The sequence below is a fragment of the Rhinopithecus roxellana genome, chromosome 2, assembly GCF_007565055.1.
Source record: "Rhinopithecus roxellana isolate Shanxi Qingling chromosome 2, ASM756505v1, whole genome shotgun sequence".
NCBI lineage: Eukaryota > Metazoa > Chordata > Mammalia > Primates > Cercopithecidae > Rhinopithecus > Rhinopithecus roxellana.
In genome coordinates, this window is record NC_044550.1 from 128,548,870 (window position 1) to 128,566,066 (window position 17,197).

General features: G+C 38.6%; 1 protein-coding gene across 4 annotated transcripts in view; it reads left to right on the forward strand.

Annotated features, from left to right (window-relative positions):
* TXK (TXK tyrosine kinase) overlaps nucleotides 1-17,197 on the forward strand; it is a 67,341-nt gene that overhangs the window by 42,720 nt on the left and 7,424 nt on the right. For 2 of the 4 annotated variants that reach the window (XM_010370804.2, XM_030919603.1), the window contains 5 exons: nucleotides 1,118-1,192; nucleotides 4,356-4,527; nucleotides 10,750-10,966; nucleotides 14,405-14,469; nucleotides 16,769-16,887. In XM_010370804.2, coding sequence (XP_010369106.2) covers nucleotides 1,118-1,192; nucleotides 4,356-4,527; nucleotides 10,750-10,966; nucleotides 14,405-14,469; nucleotides 16,769-16,887 — 648 coding nt within the window. The remainder of the gene's footprint in view (nucleotides 1-1,117; nucleotides 1,193-4,355; nucleotides 4,528-10,749; nucleotides 10,967-14,404; nucleotides 14,470-16,768; nucleotides 16,888-17,197) is intronic. The other 2 variants (XR_004053977.1, XM_030919612.1) reach the window with 2 other exon arrangements.

A 17,197-nucleotide genomic window follows, 5' to 3' on the forward strand; every position in this document is an offset into this window, starting at 1 on the left:
CTGGTCAAGCTCGTTTCTGTCTTCCAGCGTTTGCATATGCTGTTCCATCTGCCTGGAAGGCTCTTCGTCAGTCAATGTCAGCAGAGCTGTCATCTTGTCAGAAAGGCCTTTCCTGAGCACCCACTCTAAAGTAACTGTATGTTATCTGGTCTGCCTTGCACTGAATCATCATCATCTACTTTTTCTTGTGTGTGCATGCACTTGTTATTTTCTCTTCCTCTCACTAGAATGTAATATTCATGAGAGCAGGAATCGTCAGTCTTGTTCTCTACTGTCTCCCAGCATCTGGATAGTGTTTTATTAAAAGCTTTTATTAAAAGCACATACCAGGCTTTTAATAAATATTAGTTGAATAAATAAATAATAAATGATTATTAAACTAAGTTGAAATGTAAGGTATATGCCTAAGTGGGTCACTGAAAAGAAAAAAAGAGACATTTAATGTATAGAATTCTGTATGTTTACTGAACCAAATGAAGTCTCATTTACTCTACCATGCATAAAAAAAAAAAAAAAGTATAGAAAATGGGCACACTTCAACACCGTTGGTGGTTGAACAAATTAGTATAGCCTTTCTGGGCACTCTTTGACCTGGAAATCACATTTTATAAGGTGATAATTTGAGAAGTACAGACAAATGTATGTTCAAGGACATATGGCATATTTTATAATAGTGAAATCTTGGAAATAAATTTAAGCTCTGTTTATAGTCAATGACATATATCAATTACATGCATAGTGCAAAAAGCTTTTAACAAAATATTTATACTTCTGTAAAATATATTGGATGTATTCATGTTTTCAATTATGCACATAGAGATTTTTGCAAAAATGTTCACCGAGATGATAACAATCTCTCTGTGGATACTAAGATTTTGTGAGGGATTTTTTGGGGTCATCTTTATACTTTCTTAGATTCTTTAAATTGTATACAATGAGCCTTTTTTTTTTTTTTTGGAAAATGTTTTTCAAATGGGAAAATAAGCAAATGGACTAACTAGTAGAATGAATTTTGTTTGCCTAATTATTTAAATAATGATACTATCTTCTAGTATATTTCATTCTTTCTTCTGTATTAGCAACTAGGCTTGAAATATTGATTTCTCTTTCCCCTTAGGTCTCATGACCCGTCTCCGATATCCAGTTGGGCTGATGGGCAGTTGTTTACCAGCCACAGCTGGGTTTAGCTACGGTAAAGTGTGCACACATGCTGAAGTAAAATAGCAAATCCAGTAGTAAAGAATCTAGTCCGGCTGGGTGTGGTGGCTCACACCTGTAATCCTAGCACTTTGGGAGGCCGAGGTGGGTGGATCACCTTAGGTCAGGGGTTCAAGACCAACCTGGCCAAAATGGCGATACCCCGCCTCTACTAAAAATACAAAAAATTAGCCGGGTTTGGTGCCTGTAATCCCAGCTACTTGGGAGGCTGAGGCAGGAGAATCGCTTGAATCCAGGAGGCAGAGGTTACAGTGAGCCGAGATCATGCCACTGCACTCCAGCCTGGACAGCAGAGTGAGACTCTGTCTCAAAAAAGAGGGAGAGAAAAAAAAAGAATCTCCTCTAAGTTCCCTATTGATTCTTTGAACTATCAGCACTTCTGAAATGTCTATCTAGAAACATTTCTTCTCAAAGTTTACATCACCCTTCTGAGACGTTTAAATATGTACATCTCATAAAGACAATTTAAACTTTGGGGAGAAATGCTTCAGTTTTACTTCAGATTTTACTGTCACATTACCAGGAGCCTTAATCTTCACCCTTTTGATAAATTACAATTCTTTTCATTTGGATATTTGGGTTGTTGTTCTTTGGTTACAAGGGTGCCTGGTAATTGACTCCTCTCCAAGAGAAGCTACTAAAAAGAGCTGCTCAAAGTATCTTCTCTATCTTTTTTTTTTTTTTCTAATAGAACGTGCACAAAGTTCAATTTGAACCACCTTCTAGCAAATGTGGTATTTGTAAATCTGTGAGAATAAGTAAGTGCCAGGGAATCCTATTTTCTAATTTGGTAACATTTTATTCCTTTAAACTTCTCTCAGTAGTGGGATTCAGAATATACTGAAAAAAAATTAATAACACAATTATATTGGGAAACAAGTAACTGGGACTCAGGATCTCATTAAGTTAAGTGGGATGGAAGCAGGATTTCTGGCTATTATTGGTGCCTGTATTAGTCCTCTGGCCCACAGATAGTATATATAATACAAAGTTCTACCATTAACAATTTACTTAAGTTAAACATAGTTCTTTTTTATTTCTTAAAAATAAACTCAAAAAATTTAAAAACAAACAGAATAGTGTACAACTCATAAGTCATAAGTCTATAGCTTGATTTGTTTTGTCTGGTTTGATTACGTTATATAAACGGAATTGGACACTGCATTTTTTTGTGTCTGACTTCCTCCTCACCTCATTACATCTGTGAATTTCATCCGTGGTTCTGGGTAGGGCTGGTTTATTTTCACTGTGATGCAGTGCTACACTGCATGACATACCACAACTTATTTAGCCATGCTTCTTGTAGATGGCCATTCGGGTTGTTACCAATTTTTGACTCTTACAAATAATATTGTTAAGAACATTTCTGTGTGTGTTTTGATGAAGTTAAGTGCACATTTACTTTCCAGTATATGTTGGATATGTTCCTATTTACATTCTAGTATTTGTTGGACCTGCTGGGTCATAGGCTATGCATATGTTTAGATTTAGTAGATACAGTCAGTTTTCTAAAGTGCTTATACCAAATTACACTCCCATCAACTATATATAAGTTCTAGTGGCTCCATACCTTTGCCCTTGCCAATATTTTATTCAAGGTTTTTTTTTTTTTTTTTTTTACATGTTAGCCAGTTTGGTGTGTATATCTCATTATGGTCTAAATTTACATTTCCCTGATGACTAATTATTTTGATCAATTTGGCTTAGTGGCCATTTGGATATTCTCTTCATGAGAAAATACTCCATTCAAATTTTTTACCCTTAAAAAAGTTAGAGTATATGTCTTCTCTAGTTGATTTATTTATATTCAGAATAAGAATTCTATGTTGGTTGTATATTTTAGAAATATCTTCTGTGGCTTAACTTTCTACTTTCTTAATGAGGGTATTTTTGATGAACGGAAGTTTTATGAAGTATAATTTATCAATATTTTTCTTTGTGGTTATATTCTGTTGAATAAATGCATGCCAATTTGAAGGCCATGAATATATATCCTCCCATGTTACTTTTAAAACATACCTATGAGGCCGGGTGTGGGGCTCATGCCTATAATCCTAGCAGTTTGGGAGACTGAGGTGGGCAGATTGCCTGAGCTCAGGAGTTTGAGACCAGCCTAGGCAACATGGTGAGACCTTATCTCTACTAAAAATACAAAAAATTAGCAAGGCGTGGTGGCATGCCTGTAATCCCAACTACTTGGGAGGCTGAGGCAGGAGAATCACTTGAACCTAAGAGGTGGAGCTTGCAGTAAGCTGAGATTGCGCCACTGCACCCCAGCCTGGGTGACAGAGTGAGACTATCTCCAAAAAAAAAAAAAAAGAATAATAATAATAAAAAAATAAAACATACCTTCTATAGGGAGGGGGAATACGTTGCACAGCTGGTAGAAAGGACTATCAGATTTTACAATTCTTTAACCTTTTTAAATGCATTATTCGAAAGTTCCAGCAGATGGTGGTATTGCTGTATAAAAAGGAGACCCTAAACCATTAAGTTTGGTACAGTTTTCAAGAGGGTTATTTTAAAAACAGTTTATTTTTTCCCGATTTGCTTCTATAAAATGAGAAATATACAGTAAAAATTTCACTTCAGATATACTCTTAGATATATGTGGGTTAGATTTCTAACACTGAATTTATTAAATGATTTCATTGGACTTTTGAGACTGAGAAGAAAAGTTACCAAGGGAGAAAAGCCCTTTAGGGATGGAGTGAGAAGAACAACAGGAGGAACTGAAATCACAGTTTTATTTACCTTACAAGTTTACTCACCAGGAAAAAAAAAAAAAAAAAATCAGACTGGGAACATAAATATTTTGGTTCCCAGGTCTAGTTTTGGTAGGTTTAGTTTAGAAAGGCACAGAAGTGTGTTCACTGTTCTCTTTGGGAGCAGAGAGTGCATTTTGCTAACCTTAATTTGTTATACAAACATCACCAAATAAATACAGTTTGAGTTTTGAAACTTGAGTTCTTGAATTACATTTAAGCCATAGAGTATTAAAATGGCTTCAGATCCTCTCCACTTTATACATTTTTTAACCTCTCTGTCAAATAATAGATAATTCCTAAACATTTCCCAGCCCTAATATTTTAGCATTCTTTCTTTCTACTTGTAACATGGATATTTTACTTTTTCAGAAAAGTGGGAGATAGATCCATCTGAGTTGGCTTTTATAAAGGAGATTGGAAGCGGTCAGTTTGGAGTGGTCCATTTAGGTGAATGGCGGTCACATATCCAGGTAGCTATCAAGGCCATCAATGAAGGCTCCATGTCTGAAGAGGATTTCATTGAAGAGGCCAAAGTGATGACGTACGTATAAACAACACACTGATAAATATCATACCATGCCCTGGTGTCATGGAAACAACATGAGCTTTGGAGGCAGCCACTCTTGGATTTGTGTCACAACTTTGCTCAAGCTCATTGTGTAACCCAGGTATCTTATTTGATCTCTGTGTGACCTGGGTGAATTATTTCGTATTTCCAAACCTCAATGTCCTCATGTATAAAATGGGATGAGAGTACCTACCTCACTGGATCAATGTGTGAATTAAATAAGAGAATTTATGTAAGTGATGAGACAGGAGAACTCCCTTGACACCTTTGCAGAATCCTTGTGAAGGGGGTGGCTCATTTACTCAACTGCTGTGTGCTCAACCCCCTTACGGGATGGGGAGCATGCAGGTGAGCCAGAGTGAGCGCTTTTGGGCTCCAGTCCCACGACGGTGTCTAGAGGTGTTACAATGCTCTTTTAACTTTTCCATCTGCAGATGGCTAAGTGTTAACCACTTCAGTGGAAAGTCAGGGTGACAGCCTTTTGCATCCTGCCTTCTTGATACCTGGGTCCTTGTATGGCATCCAGGAAGAATCAGGTCACATGGACTTGAAGGATGGTGAATGCAGAGATTTTACTGAGGTGACTCTCAGCGGGATGGATTGGGAACTGGAAAGGGGATGGAGTGGGAAGATGATCTTCCCTGGGAGTTCGACTGTTCTGCAGCCAATCTCTAACCACCCCCAGCAGAACTCCTCAAAGTTCAGACACTCCTCCTCTTCTCTTCTTCTGTGCTGCACTGCTCTGTCACCTACCAATGGAGCTTGGGGTTTATATGGGCACAGGACAGGGGTCTGGCAGGCTAGAACAGTCTTGGAAAGGGCAACATCTGGGCACAAAAATAAAAATACCTGTTCCCATTTAGGGCTACAGGTTTCCAGGCTTGAAGGTGGGGATTTTTCTGGGGAACTGCCCTCTTCTACCTAGTATTTCCCTGCCTCCTGTCGGTATCAGTGACAAGCAAGTGTGTTCTTTTCAGCTCAAGAATAGGTGCTTTACAAGTACTGTTTTTTTTCTCCTTTTCCCAGAAGCAAAAATGATGGTTATGTCTTAGTAGTGATATACTAATCATCTTTTGAAAGGGCATCCTCCAGTGGCCAAAAAGAGTTAATGTTTTTTTAAGGATAAAACAGTATTTGCTTTCAGAGGACATAAGTGTCCAGAGCTTTAAAAGAAGTGGCTCTTTGTAGACCACTGGACACAACTCTTCTGTGATTTCCCAGGACAGCATTTTGACTCAGTTGAACCCATTTCTGTGGCTCATTAACTGTAAAAACCTGAGCTGGACCAGGACAGGCCAATAATTTGACCATAGTTTAAGTTAACATTCTTTAAACATTTGTTCAACATTTATTTAGAGGAACAACAATGCTGTGAAGAAGAAAAACTCCAGATGGCAGTATTTAGATTCTGCTCTGTTTTCCAGAGACGTTTAGTTCTGACCCACACTTGTAGACTCCAACTAGAAAAACAAACAAACAAACAAATAAGCAAACAACAATCAGAGGAGATTAACTGAGCTCATTCTCTTTCAAAGGCAGAGCAAGTGTATTCCTTGGGGCCCTCAACCCATACCCTGAGGGTCCTATCAAAATATCTTTTCCATTCACTTACAATAGAATGAATTCCAAGGGAAGTTGTTACAAACACAATTTTGCAGTGGCATCAGCTTCCCAATGATGCTTTTGTGTCCCTAGGTGCCCCAGGCACCTATCTCTATCTGGCCTTTGCTTCCTGTAGCTGTCTGCATCTTACCATGGTTTTTCTACACCTAAAGGACAAAAATTGTATTCCTGAGTTGGATTAAATAGGCATAATAAAAAAAGAATGGGAGACAAGTGATTCAGGGGGAGTTAAAACCATATTTGAATCTCTATCAAACAAGAAAGAATTGAAGATGTTTAATGTCCGAATGAGAGAATTCTTGAAAGGTACAAGCCTCATTGGGCATTTGAGGTCAGGATCTTTGAGGACAATATTTCCCCCAATTCATTTTGGGAGGCCAACATGGGAGGATCACTTGAGCCTAGGAGTTTGAAACCAACCTAGGTAACGTGGTGAAACCCCGTCTCTACAAAAAAACAAAAAAACTAGCCAGGCATGGTAGTGAGCACTTGTAGTCCCAGCTACTCAGGAGGCTGAGGTGGGAGGATCAATTGAGCTCAACAAGTTGAGGCTAGAGTGAGCCATGATGGCACCACTGCACTCCAGCCTGAGTGACAGAGTGAGACCCTGTCATACACACACACACACACACACAAATCCCTGATTTCTAAAAAAGTGAGGCAGAAAATCTTCCATTCTAACATCCTATTGCAAATATATTTATCTTTAAAATAGTTGACATGCACTGACATACTATCTACCAAGGACACACAGCTTTGCACATATTAGCTCCTTTCTGTGTGTGGTTTAAATACCACCTCTTTCAGGAGGTCTCCTCTGACTACTCTGTTTAAGCTGGCATACCCACTGCCAAATGCTTTCTGTTGTATTGCCTTATGTTAGTTCCATCAAAGTCCTTGTCATACTCTGAAGCTTCATGTGTAGTTGTTTTATTTCTCCCCCACTAGCATGCAAGCTCTCTAACAATAGAACCTTTTATTTATTTGTCCTGTTTAACCTGGTGAGTGTTAAAAAGATGACTAGCATGTAGTTGGTGCTTAAAAGACATATATGGATTATTGAATAAGTTAATGAATCCTCACCACAATTCCAAGAGGTAGCTTCTATTAAGATCCCAGTTTTATAGATAAGAAAGAGAAAATTTAGGCGGCTTATTACAAACCAAAATGTATCTGAGACAAGGTTCAATTAATTTAAGAGTTTACTTGGCCAAGGTTAAGGACATGCCCATGACAGCCTCAGGAGGTCCTGATGATATGTGCCCAAGGTGATTGGCCTACAAAAATGTAAAAATGGCTTTACACATTTTAGGAAGACATAAGACATCAATCCATCCATGTAAGATATACATTGGTTTGGTCGGGAAAGGCAGGACAACAGGGAGTGGTGAAACAGGAGAGTTTTCTGGCCCCCACTTGCAGGACATGCAACAGAGGTGTGGCTCTCTGTTCAGCCACCATGATCTCAAACCTTTTACAGGATGGGGAGCACGCAGATGGGCAGGGTGCAGGAATCAGGGTGAGTGCTTTTGGTCTCTAACCCAACAGCAGCATCTGGGGGTGGGTGTCTGCAACTCCCAAAGCCCAAGTCGGTCCTTGTTGCAGTGTGCTCTTTTAGCCTTGTGATCCACAGATGTCTTAAGGGTTAACCAACTCAGTGGACCCTTTGCCTTTTTGCAAGGGCAGGGGGCCAGTGTGACAACTTTCTGTATCTCAAGCTCTTGTCCAGTGTTCTGGAAGATTGGGTCACACACAAACTTGAAGAATGAATGTGAGGTTGTATTGAGTGTTGGAGGTGGCTCTCAGCAGGATGGATGGGAAGCTGGACAGGGGATGGGTTGGGAAGATGATCTTCCCCTGGAGTTTGGCCATCCAATAGCCAATTCTCTGATTGGTCCAGCTGAACTCCTCCTGATGTTCCTTCTCTTCTCCCCTCCTCTGCTGTACCATTCTGCTGTTTGTCTATTCGTCTCCGCATCTGCTTCTGGACCTGGAGTTTGCGATTTATATGGGTACAGGATAGGGGACGTTTTGGGTCAAAAAGCAACTTTTGGGGCACAAAAACGGGAATGGCTGTTCTCATTTAGGGCCATGGGTATCTAGGCTTGAGGGTGAGGACTCTCCTGGGGAAACTGCCCTCTTCTACCCAATATTTCCCTGTCTCCTGTCCGTATCAGTGGGGGCTTCCAAGTCATAGACAGATTCAAAGATTTTCTGATTGACAGTTGGTTGAGTTATTATCCAAAGAACTGAAATCAATGGAAAGGAATGTCTGGGTTACTATAAAGAATTGTGGAGACCAGCACAGATGGTCTGTGTTTATTATGCAGATGAAACTTCTAGATAGAAGGTTTCAGGGAAAATAGATTGTAAATATTTCTTGTTAGACTTGAAGAGTCTGTTCTATCAGTCTCAATGTCTGTGTTGATGTTAATGGTTATGAGGCATGTCCAACTCCCTCTTCCCATCGTAGCCTGAACTAGTTTTACAGGTTAACTTTGGAATGCCCTTGGCTAAGAGGAGGAGTCCATTCAGATGGTTAGGGGCTTAGAATTTTATTTTTGGTTTACATTATGTAATTTGCCTGTAGTCCCACAACAAAACATCATTAGAGCTTCTGATTGAAATCAAAACTGTGAACTGTCTGGGCACAAAAAACGTGATCTTAATGAACATAATTATCAACACAGTCTTGGAAAACTAATATATGTTAGAGGGCAAAAGATGGAAAGAGGAGAATTGTTTCAGGATACATTTTTGAGATAAAGTCATCAAGACTTGCTGATAAATTGAATGTGGTAGGTAGTCGGAAGAAACCAGAGGAACAAAGATGATGCTAAGGTTTTGGTGTACATTATTATATTAGGCAAAGGGTGGCACCATTTACAAAGATGGGGGAAGACTAAACAGGTTTAGGAGTAAAAATGAAGAATTCTGCTTTGGACATGTTGGATTTGAGAAGACTGTTATTTATTAGGTGTGATCAAGTAGTGAGGTAAATATATGATTCTGGAGTTCAGGAAAAAGGTCAGAGTGGAGGGTATTAACTTGAGAGTGGTCACCAGAGGTGATATTTACAACCCTGAAACTTAATGCAATTACTTAGGGAAAGAGAATAATTAGAAAAGGAGAACTGGAGAAGCCTGCAAAGGATCTGAAAATATTTAAATAACAAATTTAAATGAATTTAAATGTGTGTTTGGCCTATGATGAATCCCACATACTTCTCTAAACTGAGAAATAATGTGTATTAAGAAGTCCTAGAGTTATAACATACAAGAATGTAGATTTTCCATTTGCATCTTTCTGTGCTTGTGAGAAATATTTGTCATATTTGTTAGACTGAATCATATGAGAGTTTGTCTTTGTCTGATTTCTGATAAAGGTTTGCCTGATTTCTGTTAGATTTTTACCAGTGATCTTGATAAGGAAATGCAGTAATGTTTCAATTCTCAAATGCTTCCATGTGGGTATCAACTTGGTGGATTTCCTGTGGCAAATTAATATTTCATCTCAAGACTTGCTTTTCTGCACTTACTCTATATACATGTAAACTACATCCCTTAACTTAAAGTACACTTTATGAATTCAAAAAGTAAATCAGACAAAATATAATACATATATATATATAACTCCAAATTAAGATAATGTTAAGTTCTCTGAATGCCTCTCTTCCTCATTAACTGGAGTGTTTTCACAAGCTAATTTTATGATAATGAGTCAAAAATCATTCATATACATTGTGTTAAGGTACACAGTCTTCCCAAGTCACTGATTTTATTTTACATTTATGAATGAAAAGAATGAAAAGAAGCAATAAATTTTCAAGGCACATTTGACACAAGGTACGTCTTCTAAAATTATAAGCGTTAATTTGAATATTATTTTCCATGATGACTAGTTGGTATAAAAGGCTTGTAGGGATTGAATATAATATTCTACATACACGCACACAAAACCAGTAAACTTTTGAAGTCTAGATAACTAAAAAGTTCTGGGTATGTTTTAATAGGCAACATTCAAGGCGCATGTGTGTATGTGTGTGCACTGCAAGTTTTCATGTTGGTAAATGTTTTTTAGTTTCCAACTTTATCTAAAAATTTCCTTTTAAAGAACTTCATGCTTTAGAATTTAATTTTTGTTTTCTTTTTTTAGTCACTCTTTCCTCCCTCTTGTCTGTCCAGAATTTTTCATCTGGACAGCTGCAGGTAGGAAAGCTGGAATTCAAGGAACAGGAAAGGAAATCTGCTCGACCTAGCAAGGATAAACAGTGATGAAGAAACAAAAGGATTATAAAATGAAGAGGAGAAAAACAAAATGCTGACACATATAATGTGGTGCATGTAACATTGTTTCCACACTGCCTTTGGCATTACCACTCAAACTCTTGACCGCACATTCTCAGTGCACTAAGTGGCAAGGAAGCTGCATTACTTTCTCTGTGTTTGGGTGGATTTTTATCTTATCTTGATAATGAGAGTAATAAATGGATGGTAAATATTACCGGTTGTGTTCAAACATTTTAAAATGCAAACACAATTCTGCTCACTGGTGTATGTTTTTCTTCACCAGGAAATTATCTCATTCAAAGCTAGTGCAACTTTATGGGGTCTGTACACAGCGGAAGCCCCTTTACATTGTGACAGAGTTCATGGAAAATGGCTGCCTGCTTAACTATCTCAGGGAGAATAAAGGAAAGCTTAGGAAGGAAATGCTACTGAGTGTATGTCAGGATATATGTGAAGGAATGGAATATCTGGAGAGGAATGGCTATATTCATAGGGATTTGGTAAGTATGGTGCAAATTTACTTTTTTAAATGTATCATACCAATATTCAGAAGGATGTGACAATTACTTTCAATACTTTGAATAATGTATCCTTGATTTAATTTTTAAACATTTACCTATTCATGCAATTTGTTGTAAAATGTAACTTTGTTTTTAATTGCCCATTGATGCTGTTGCTGTAAAGACCCAATGGGTTCACCTTGCCTGCTGCCTAGACAGAGCCCATTTATCAGGACAGGGGAACCGCAATAGAGAAAGAGTAATTCACATAGAACCGACTGTGCAGGAGACTGGAGTTTTATTATTACTCAAATCAGTCTCCCGGAGCATAAGGGGATCAGAGTTTTTAAGGACAACTTGGTGGGTGGGGGGAAGCCAGTGAGCCAGGAGAGCTGATTGGTTAGGTAGGAGATGAAACCATTGGAAGTTGAAGCTGTCCTCATGCTGAGTCAGTTCCTGGGTGGGGGCCGGAAGATCAGGTGAGCCAGTTAATCGATCCGGGTGGTGCCAGCTGATCCATCAAGCACAGGGTCTGCGAAATAGCTCAAGCACTGATCTTAGGAGCAGTTTAAGGAGAGTCAGAATCTTGTAGCCTCCAGTTGTTTGACTCCTAAACCATAATTTCTAATCTTGTGGCTAATTTGTTAGTCCTACAAAGGAAGTCTAGTCCCCAGGCAAGAGGGAGGTTTGTTTGGGAAAGGGCTGTTATCATTTTCACTTTAAACTATAAACTGTAAATTCCACCCAAAGTTACTTTAGCCTATGCCCAGGAATGAACAAGGGCAGTTTGGAGGTTAGAAGCGAGATGGAGTCAGTTAGGTTCTCAGTCATAATTTTGCAAAGGTGATTTCATAGCCAAGTAAGGCTTTACTCTATGCCTTGAACTAATTAACCACCTGACTTATCATGTGACTAAAACTGATTTCCTTTCCTTTCCGCTCTCCCTTCTTCCTTCTCTTCCTTCTTCTTTCTTTCCTTCCACCTTTTTCCCTTTCAACCCATAATCAAACATGTATCGAGTGCCTAGTATATGCCAAGCATTCTGCTAAGCACTGGAGATACAACAGTGAAGAACAATTTCCAGTTTTAGTCTCCAACTTTATCTAAAGAATGTCACCTAGGGGCATAACGGCCCCTGACGTGGAGGTAGTTTGGCCCTAACAGGATTGCAAGAGCACTACTGGCATTATTGAAGAGACTAGAAATGCTACATTATTTTTTTCTCTAATGCTCAGAACATTCCTATTTAAATAAATGATTGTCTTACCCAAACCATATGCTAACAGCACTGCTTCCCTGCATTGCTACCTCCCCTTGAGTAACACTTTCTGTCCATTCCACATTTATTCATGATATTCACACTATTCCCTTGATGTCCTTATGTCCTTCCATGTCTTATTTCGAAATCCAAAAATTAACTCAAATGAGAATTGGAAAAGTCTATGAGAAATCCCTGATATCTCCCCTTGGAAGTAATTCTGTGCTTCCATCACACATGATCAAAGTGATCATATTACTCACTGTACAGGCTGGAGTATTTTGGGGAGAAAAAGGGGGCATAGTTACATTGGCCTCAGCACACCTTGGGAAGTATGCTTATCCTACCCGTGGCTTGGAACACTCAGGGCATTTGCTATTTACTGCTTCACCCAATAGTTAATTATTTACATCATTTATACAAATACTAGAGTCTATCTTATGAGACTTAGCGTCTTTGAGATCAAGGCCTAGATGTCTGAGATGCCATGCAGTGATTGAGAACATAGGTTGCAAACAGTCATTCCCAAACTTCAAACTTTGGTGTGCATTACAATTGCTTGGAAGCTTTTAGAAAAATTGCAATAGCCAGGCCATACCCCAGACCAATTAAATCAGAATCTCTGTGGCTGAAACCCAGGCATCAATATTTTTTGAAAATTCCCCTGATGAGCCCCATGTGAAGTTGAGGTTGAGAACGACTACTCTAGAGCCAGGCTAGCTGGGTTGAAATATTGTCTCTGTTTTTTACTAGCTGTGAGAGCTTGGGCAAGCTAGTTAACCAGTGAAGTGGTATTAATTATAGCACCTTCCTCGTATGGGTTTGTTGGGAGAATTACATGAATTAATAAACAGTGTCTAGCATGTAGAGGAGCTCAGCAATGTTAACTATTGCTATTACAGAGATAGATCATTAAAAAAAAAATTCCCTAAAGGCACATTTCCCGGTATCCAGCATCTAGGAGAAATGAGCAAATTTTTGAATAGGTGAATATGGTATCAACTCCACCTGGCTCACTTTCCTAGTCTGCAGGTTTGTCTTTGTGGATAACAATTGGGTGACAGTTCTGGTCATTTTATTTGCTCCAAATGGCTTCTGACAGGCCCTCCTATTCCTGTTTTTTCCCTTGTTTGCTCATTTTCTTTTGTGTTCTATTTTATCTCCCTATATGCTATTTAAAATATGTCAATGAACAATGAGTCTTTTCCCTGTCAAGAACTTTTCTTGTGGTTTGGTCATTGCTAGGACTTGCTGGCATCTTCTAAACTGGTTCCTTGTGATTTATTATTTCAAATTTCTTGCTTTTGTTGCTTGACTAATTGAACTACACATTAGCTGAAAAGAGGAAAATTCTATCAAATATTTTATCTAGTTTACCTACATAAGGCTAAATAATCAAATCAACGATTTTCTTGATTAAGTTGCTGAAAATGAATTGCTTTGGCCTCAAATATATTGTTTCTACATAGCATTATATTCAGTTCATTGTGATAATATTAAGAAATATGAAATTATCACTGTAAATAGTTACCTTGAGTGAAATCAGTGTTGAACTATCTTTTCTTAATTTTTATTATGTATTAGAGATCCCAAAGATATAAAATGAATATGCCTTATCTGTTATGTATTTTGGGCTTTCCTATAAAGATGTTAAAAAAAATACACTATTTTTATGCCAAGATTTATAGTTGTATCATCTTTCAGATTGAATTGAGGGCAGGCTGGGCATGGTGGCTCACTCCTGTAATCCCAGCACTTTGGGAAGCCAAGGTGGGTGGATCATTTGAGCCCAGGAGTTCAAGACCAGTGTGGGCAACATGGTGAAACCCCATCTTTACTAAAAATGTAAAAATTAACTGGGCGTGGTGGTGTGTGCCTGTAGTACCAGCTACTTAAGAGGCTAAGGTGGGAGGATGGTTTGACCCCAGGAGGGGAAGGTTGCAGTGAGCCAACACGGTGCCATTGTACTCCAGCCTGGGCGACAGAGCCAGATCCTGTCTCAAAAAAAATATGAAGGCAAACTATTGAATCTATACCATTGATGGATATCACCATAAAAATGACTTGGCTGTCCACACAGACAGGTAGCGTGGGGTCCAAATAACCTAAGGAAGAGGAGAGGAAAAACTCTTGAAATAAAAACTTGTATTCAAACTTGGATTCTTTTCTTCTTTCCATAGGCGGCAAGGAATTGTTTGGTCAGTTCAACATGCACAGTAAAAATTTCGGACTTTGGAATGACAAGGTATGTGCTATGTATATATATGTATTTTGTTTGTTTACTCATAAGAGGGAATCTTACATTTGTTTACTGATAAACTGAAGATGCTGCAGACTGTGTTTTTATCTTCCTAGGTTGTAGGCCTGGTTGTATGGCCTACTGACCCACTTTGAATTTTAGGACATGTACAATTTTAGCTGTGAGGTAAATGTTTACTGTGGACTATTCGCATCTTTTAAGAAAACTATGGTATATTTTTAAATTAAAAAAGGAATTTCTCGGTCCACTGAGAAAAGTGAAGAAAAAAGCATTTCTGATATACATATGTTTTTGGGAGAAAAAGAAATAAATTTGTTTGCTCAGCTCTGATTTTTCTATGTCCTCACCAAACATTTCTATTATTAAGTATAGTAGTTGACTCTAAGTCTACAATTCAAGAGTGTGAAAAATTTAGCCATATTTTTCTACAACTCAATATAGTTTAAATTTTGAGCATCCTTTTTTGGGGTGGTGCTGGAAATATAATTCCAGGGAATTTGGGGTTTTTCTCTGGCCTCCCTAAGCTTCAAAGTCAAAGTTCTTGGTCTCATGGGGCCATCGTACTGGTAGGGAGGTGGCTTATTGGCCATTTTGTTATCTGTGTGCATGGCATCCTTGCAGCCACCATCCTCCAGTCTTGTCTTTGGCTGGCCACTCAAACAGATAGCTGCTAACCCATACTGATTTTTTCTGCAAGATTCATTCAGAACTGGCATTTTTTTTTTTTTTTTTTCGACAGAGTCTTGCTCTGTTGCCCAGGCTGGAGTGCAGTGGCGCTCCCTTGGCTCACTGCAACCTTGACTTCCCAGACTCAAGTTATCCTTCTGCCTCAGCCCTCCAAGTAGCTGGAACTACAGGCACATGCCACCATGCCCAGCTAATTTTTAAATTTTTGGTAGAGACAGGGTTTCACCATGTTGGCCAGGCTGGTCTTGAACTCCTGACCTCAAATATCCACCCACCTCGGCCTCCCAAAGTGCTGGGATTACAGGCGTGAGCAGTCTCACCTGGTCAGCATTCTTTATGATTACAAAACTCCATGGTGGGATCTCAGATCTCATTTACCTAGGCACATCCACCATTTGTTCATTGGCATCTTTCTGCCTTTCCGAGGGCTCTACCTGGGGAAAAGAGCACAGGTTCTGTTTCACTTTTAAATCCCACCAACCTAATGTGGGACTAGGAGCTTCCTTCTCTGCTGTGTGACTTGGGCAGCCCTTATAGGGTACAAGATAAAGGACCCTAACCCACTGACCTACTAATGTCTAGTACTCACCTTTTCTTTCCCTTCTATCTCCCCCATTCCTCTAGCTCAAGGGATCTTTTTCTAGATAGTGGTGGTAGTGAGATCTCACTCCTGTTCATGGCCCATTTTCCAAGATATTTTGTTAATAACTCAATATTTCTTCTCTGAAGAGCCTAGACTTGAAAAATTCAAAATCTATAGACAATGGCTTTTCTCTCTTTGTTTTCTGTTATTGATTCTTTACCTAAGTAGAATGACCTCTGACTCAATCAAGCGCTGACAGGTGGAGGGAGGTAGTGTATATTAAAAAGAAAAGTGGGAGTGTAGAGGCAGCATTAATAAATGCTGTGAAAACACTATATTGTATATTTAAGGGGCTACAAGCACAAGTTAATTTTTGTCTCTTCTCCCCAATTTCTCACATTTGGACATCCCTGCATACAACTCTCAAAAAAGAGAGAGGGTTCAACTTATTATTATTTTAAGGAGATGGTAGTTATTCTTGATTTCTTTCCATATAGGGCCATTCTAATGCATTAGAGATTTGTCACATCAGAAGCATTATGTTCATATACTTTTACTTTCTCCCCTTCTCTATGCCTCACAAAAAAACATACACATGGAAGAAAATTCGACATCCAACTTTGAATCATTCATTTCCATTTTAAGAAGAGTAGTCTTTGTTTTCCCCACCCCTGGGAAGAGTGGTCTTTTATTTCCTTTTTATAATCTTGGTTGTTAGCATGCTTCTTTGTAGAGTTAAGAATTTACCATAATTAACATAAACAGTGAGCCTTGTTTTGAACTGAAGCAGCATTATGATTTTCAGAGATCCACATAAAACAAACACAACTGAAACGTGGTTTGGGGAGGAAACATTATCAAGGGCACTTTCACACTCTACTAACAAGAAGGTGTCCACAAGCTTTCTAGGGTAAAATACTTTGTCTTTTAACAACTTAGAGTTAACTAAAGGGATTTGAAGTAAATAGAGCTTGGAGTAGTTAACACAATGTGCTTTGAATCTGATAACTGTAGGTATGTTTTGGATGATGAGTATGTCAGTTCTTTTGGATCCAAGTTCCCAATCAAGTGGTCCCCTCCTGAAGTTTTTCTTTTCAATAAGTACAGCAGTAAATCTGATGTCTGGTCATTTGGTGAGTGCATCTGATATTTGCTGGATCTTGATTTAATAAAATGGGCAATATGTTATTTTTAATTTTGATTTCCTAATTGATGTAGCATTTTTTAAAAAGTCTTCTTGTAATTGTTCTTCCTTCTATGTGTTCTAACCACGTCCCGATTGTCTTTGGCAACTAGTGTCACATACCTTCTTACATAAGTGTGACTTTTGGATCTTTTCCTTCCTCCATGGGCATTCACTGTAAAACTGTAACAAAGAGTCTACTGATCTAGAAAAAGAACTCAGACAAGTTTTCCACTCTGCAGAGGCTTGAAGGAAAAATG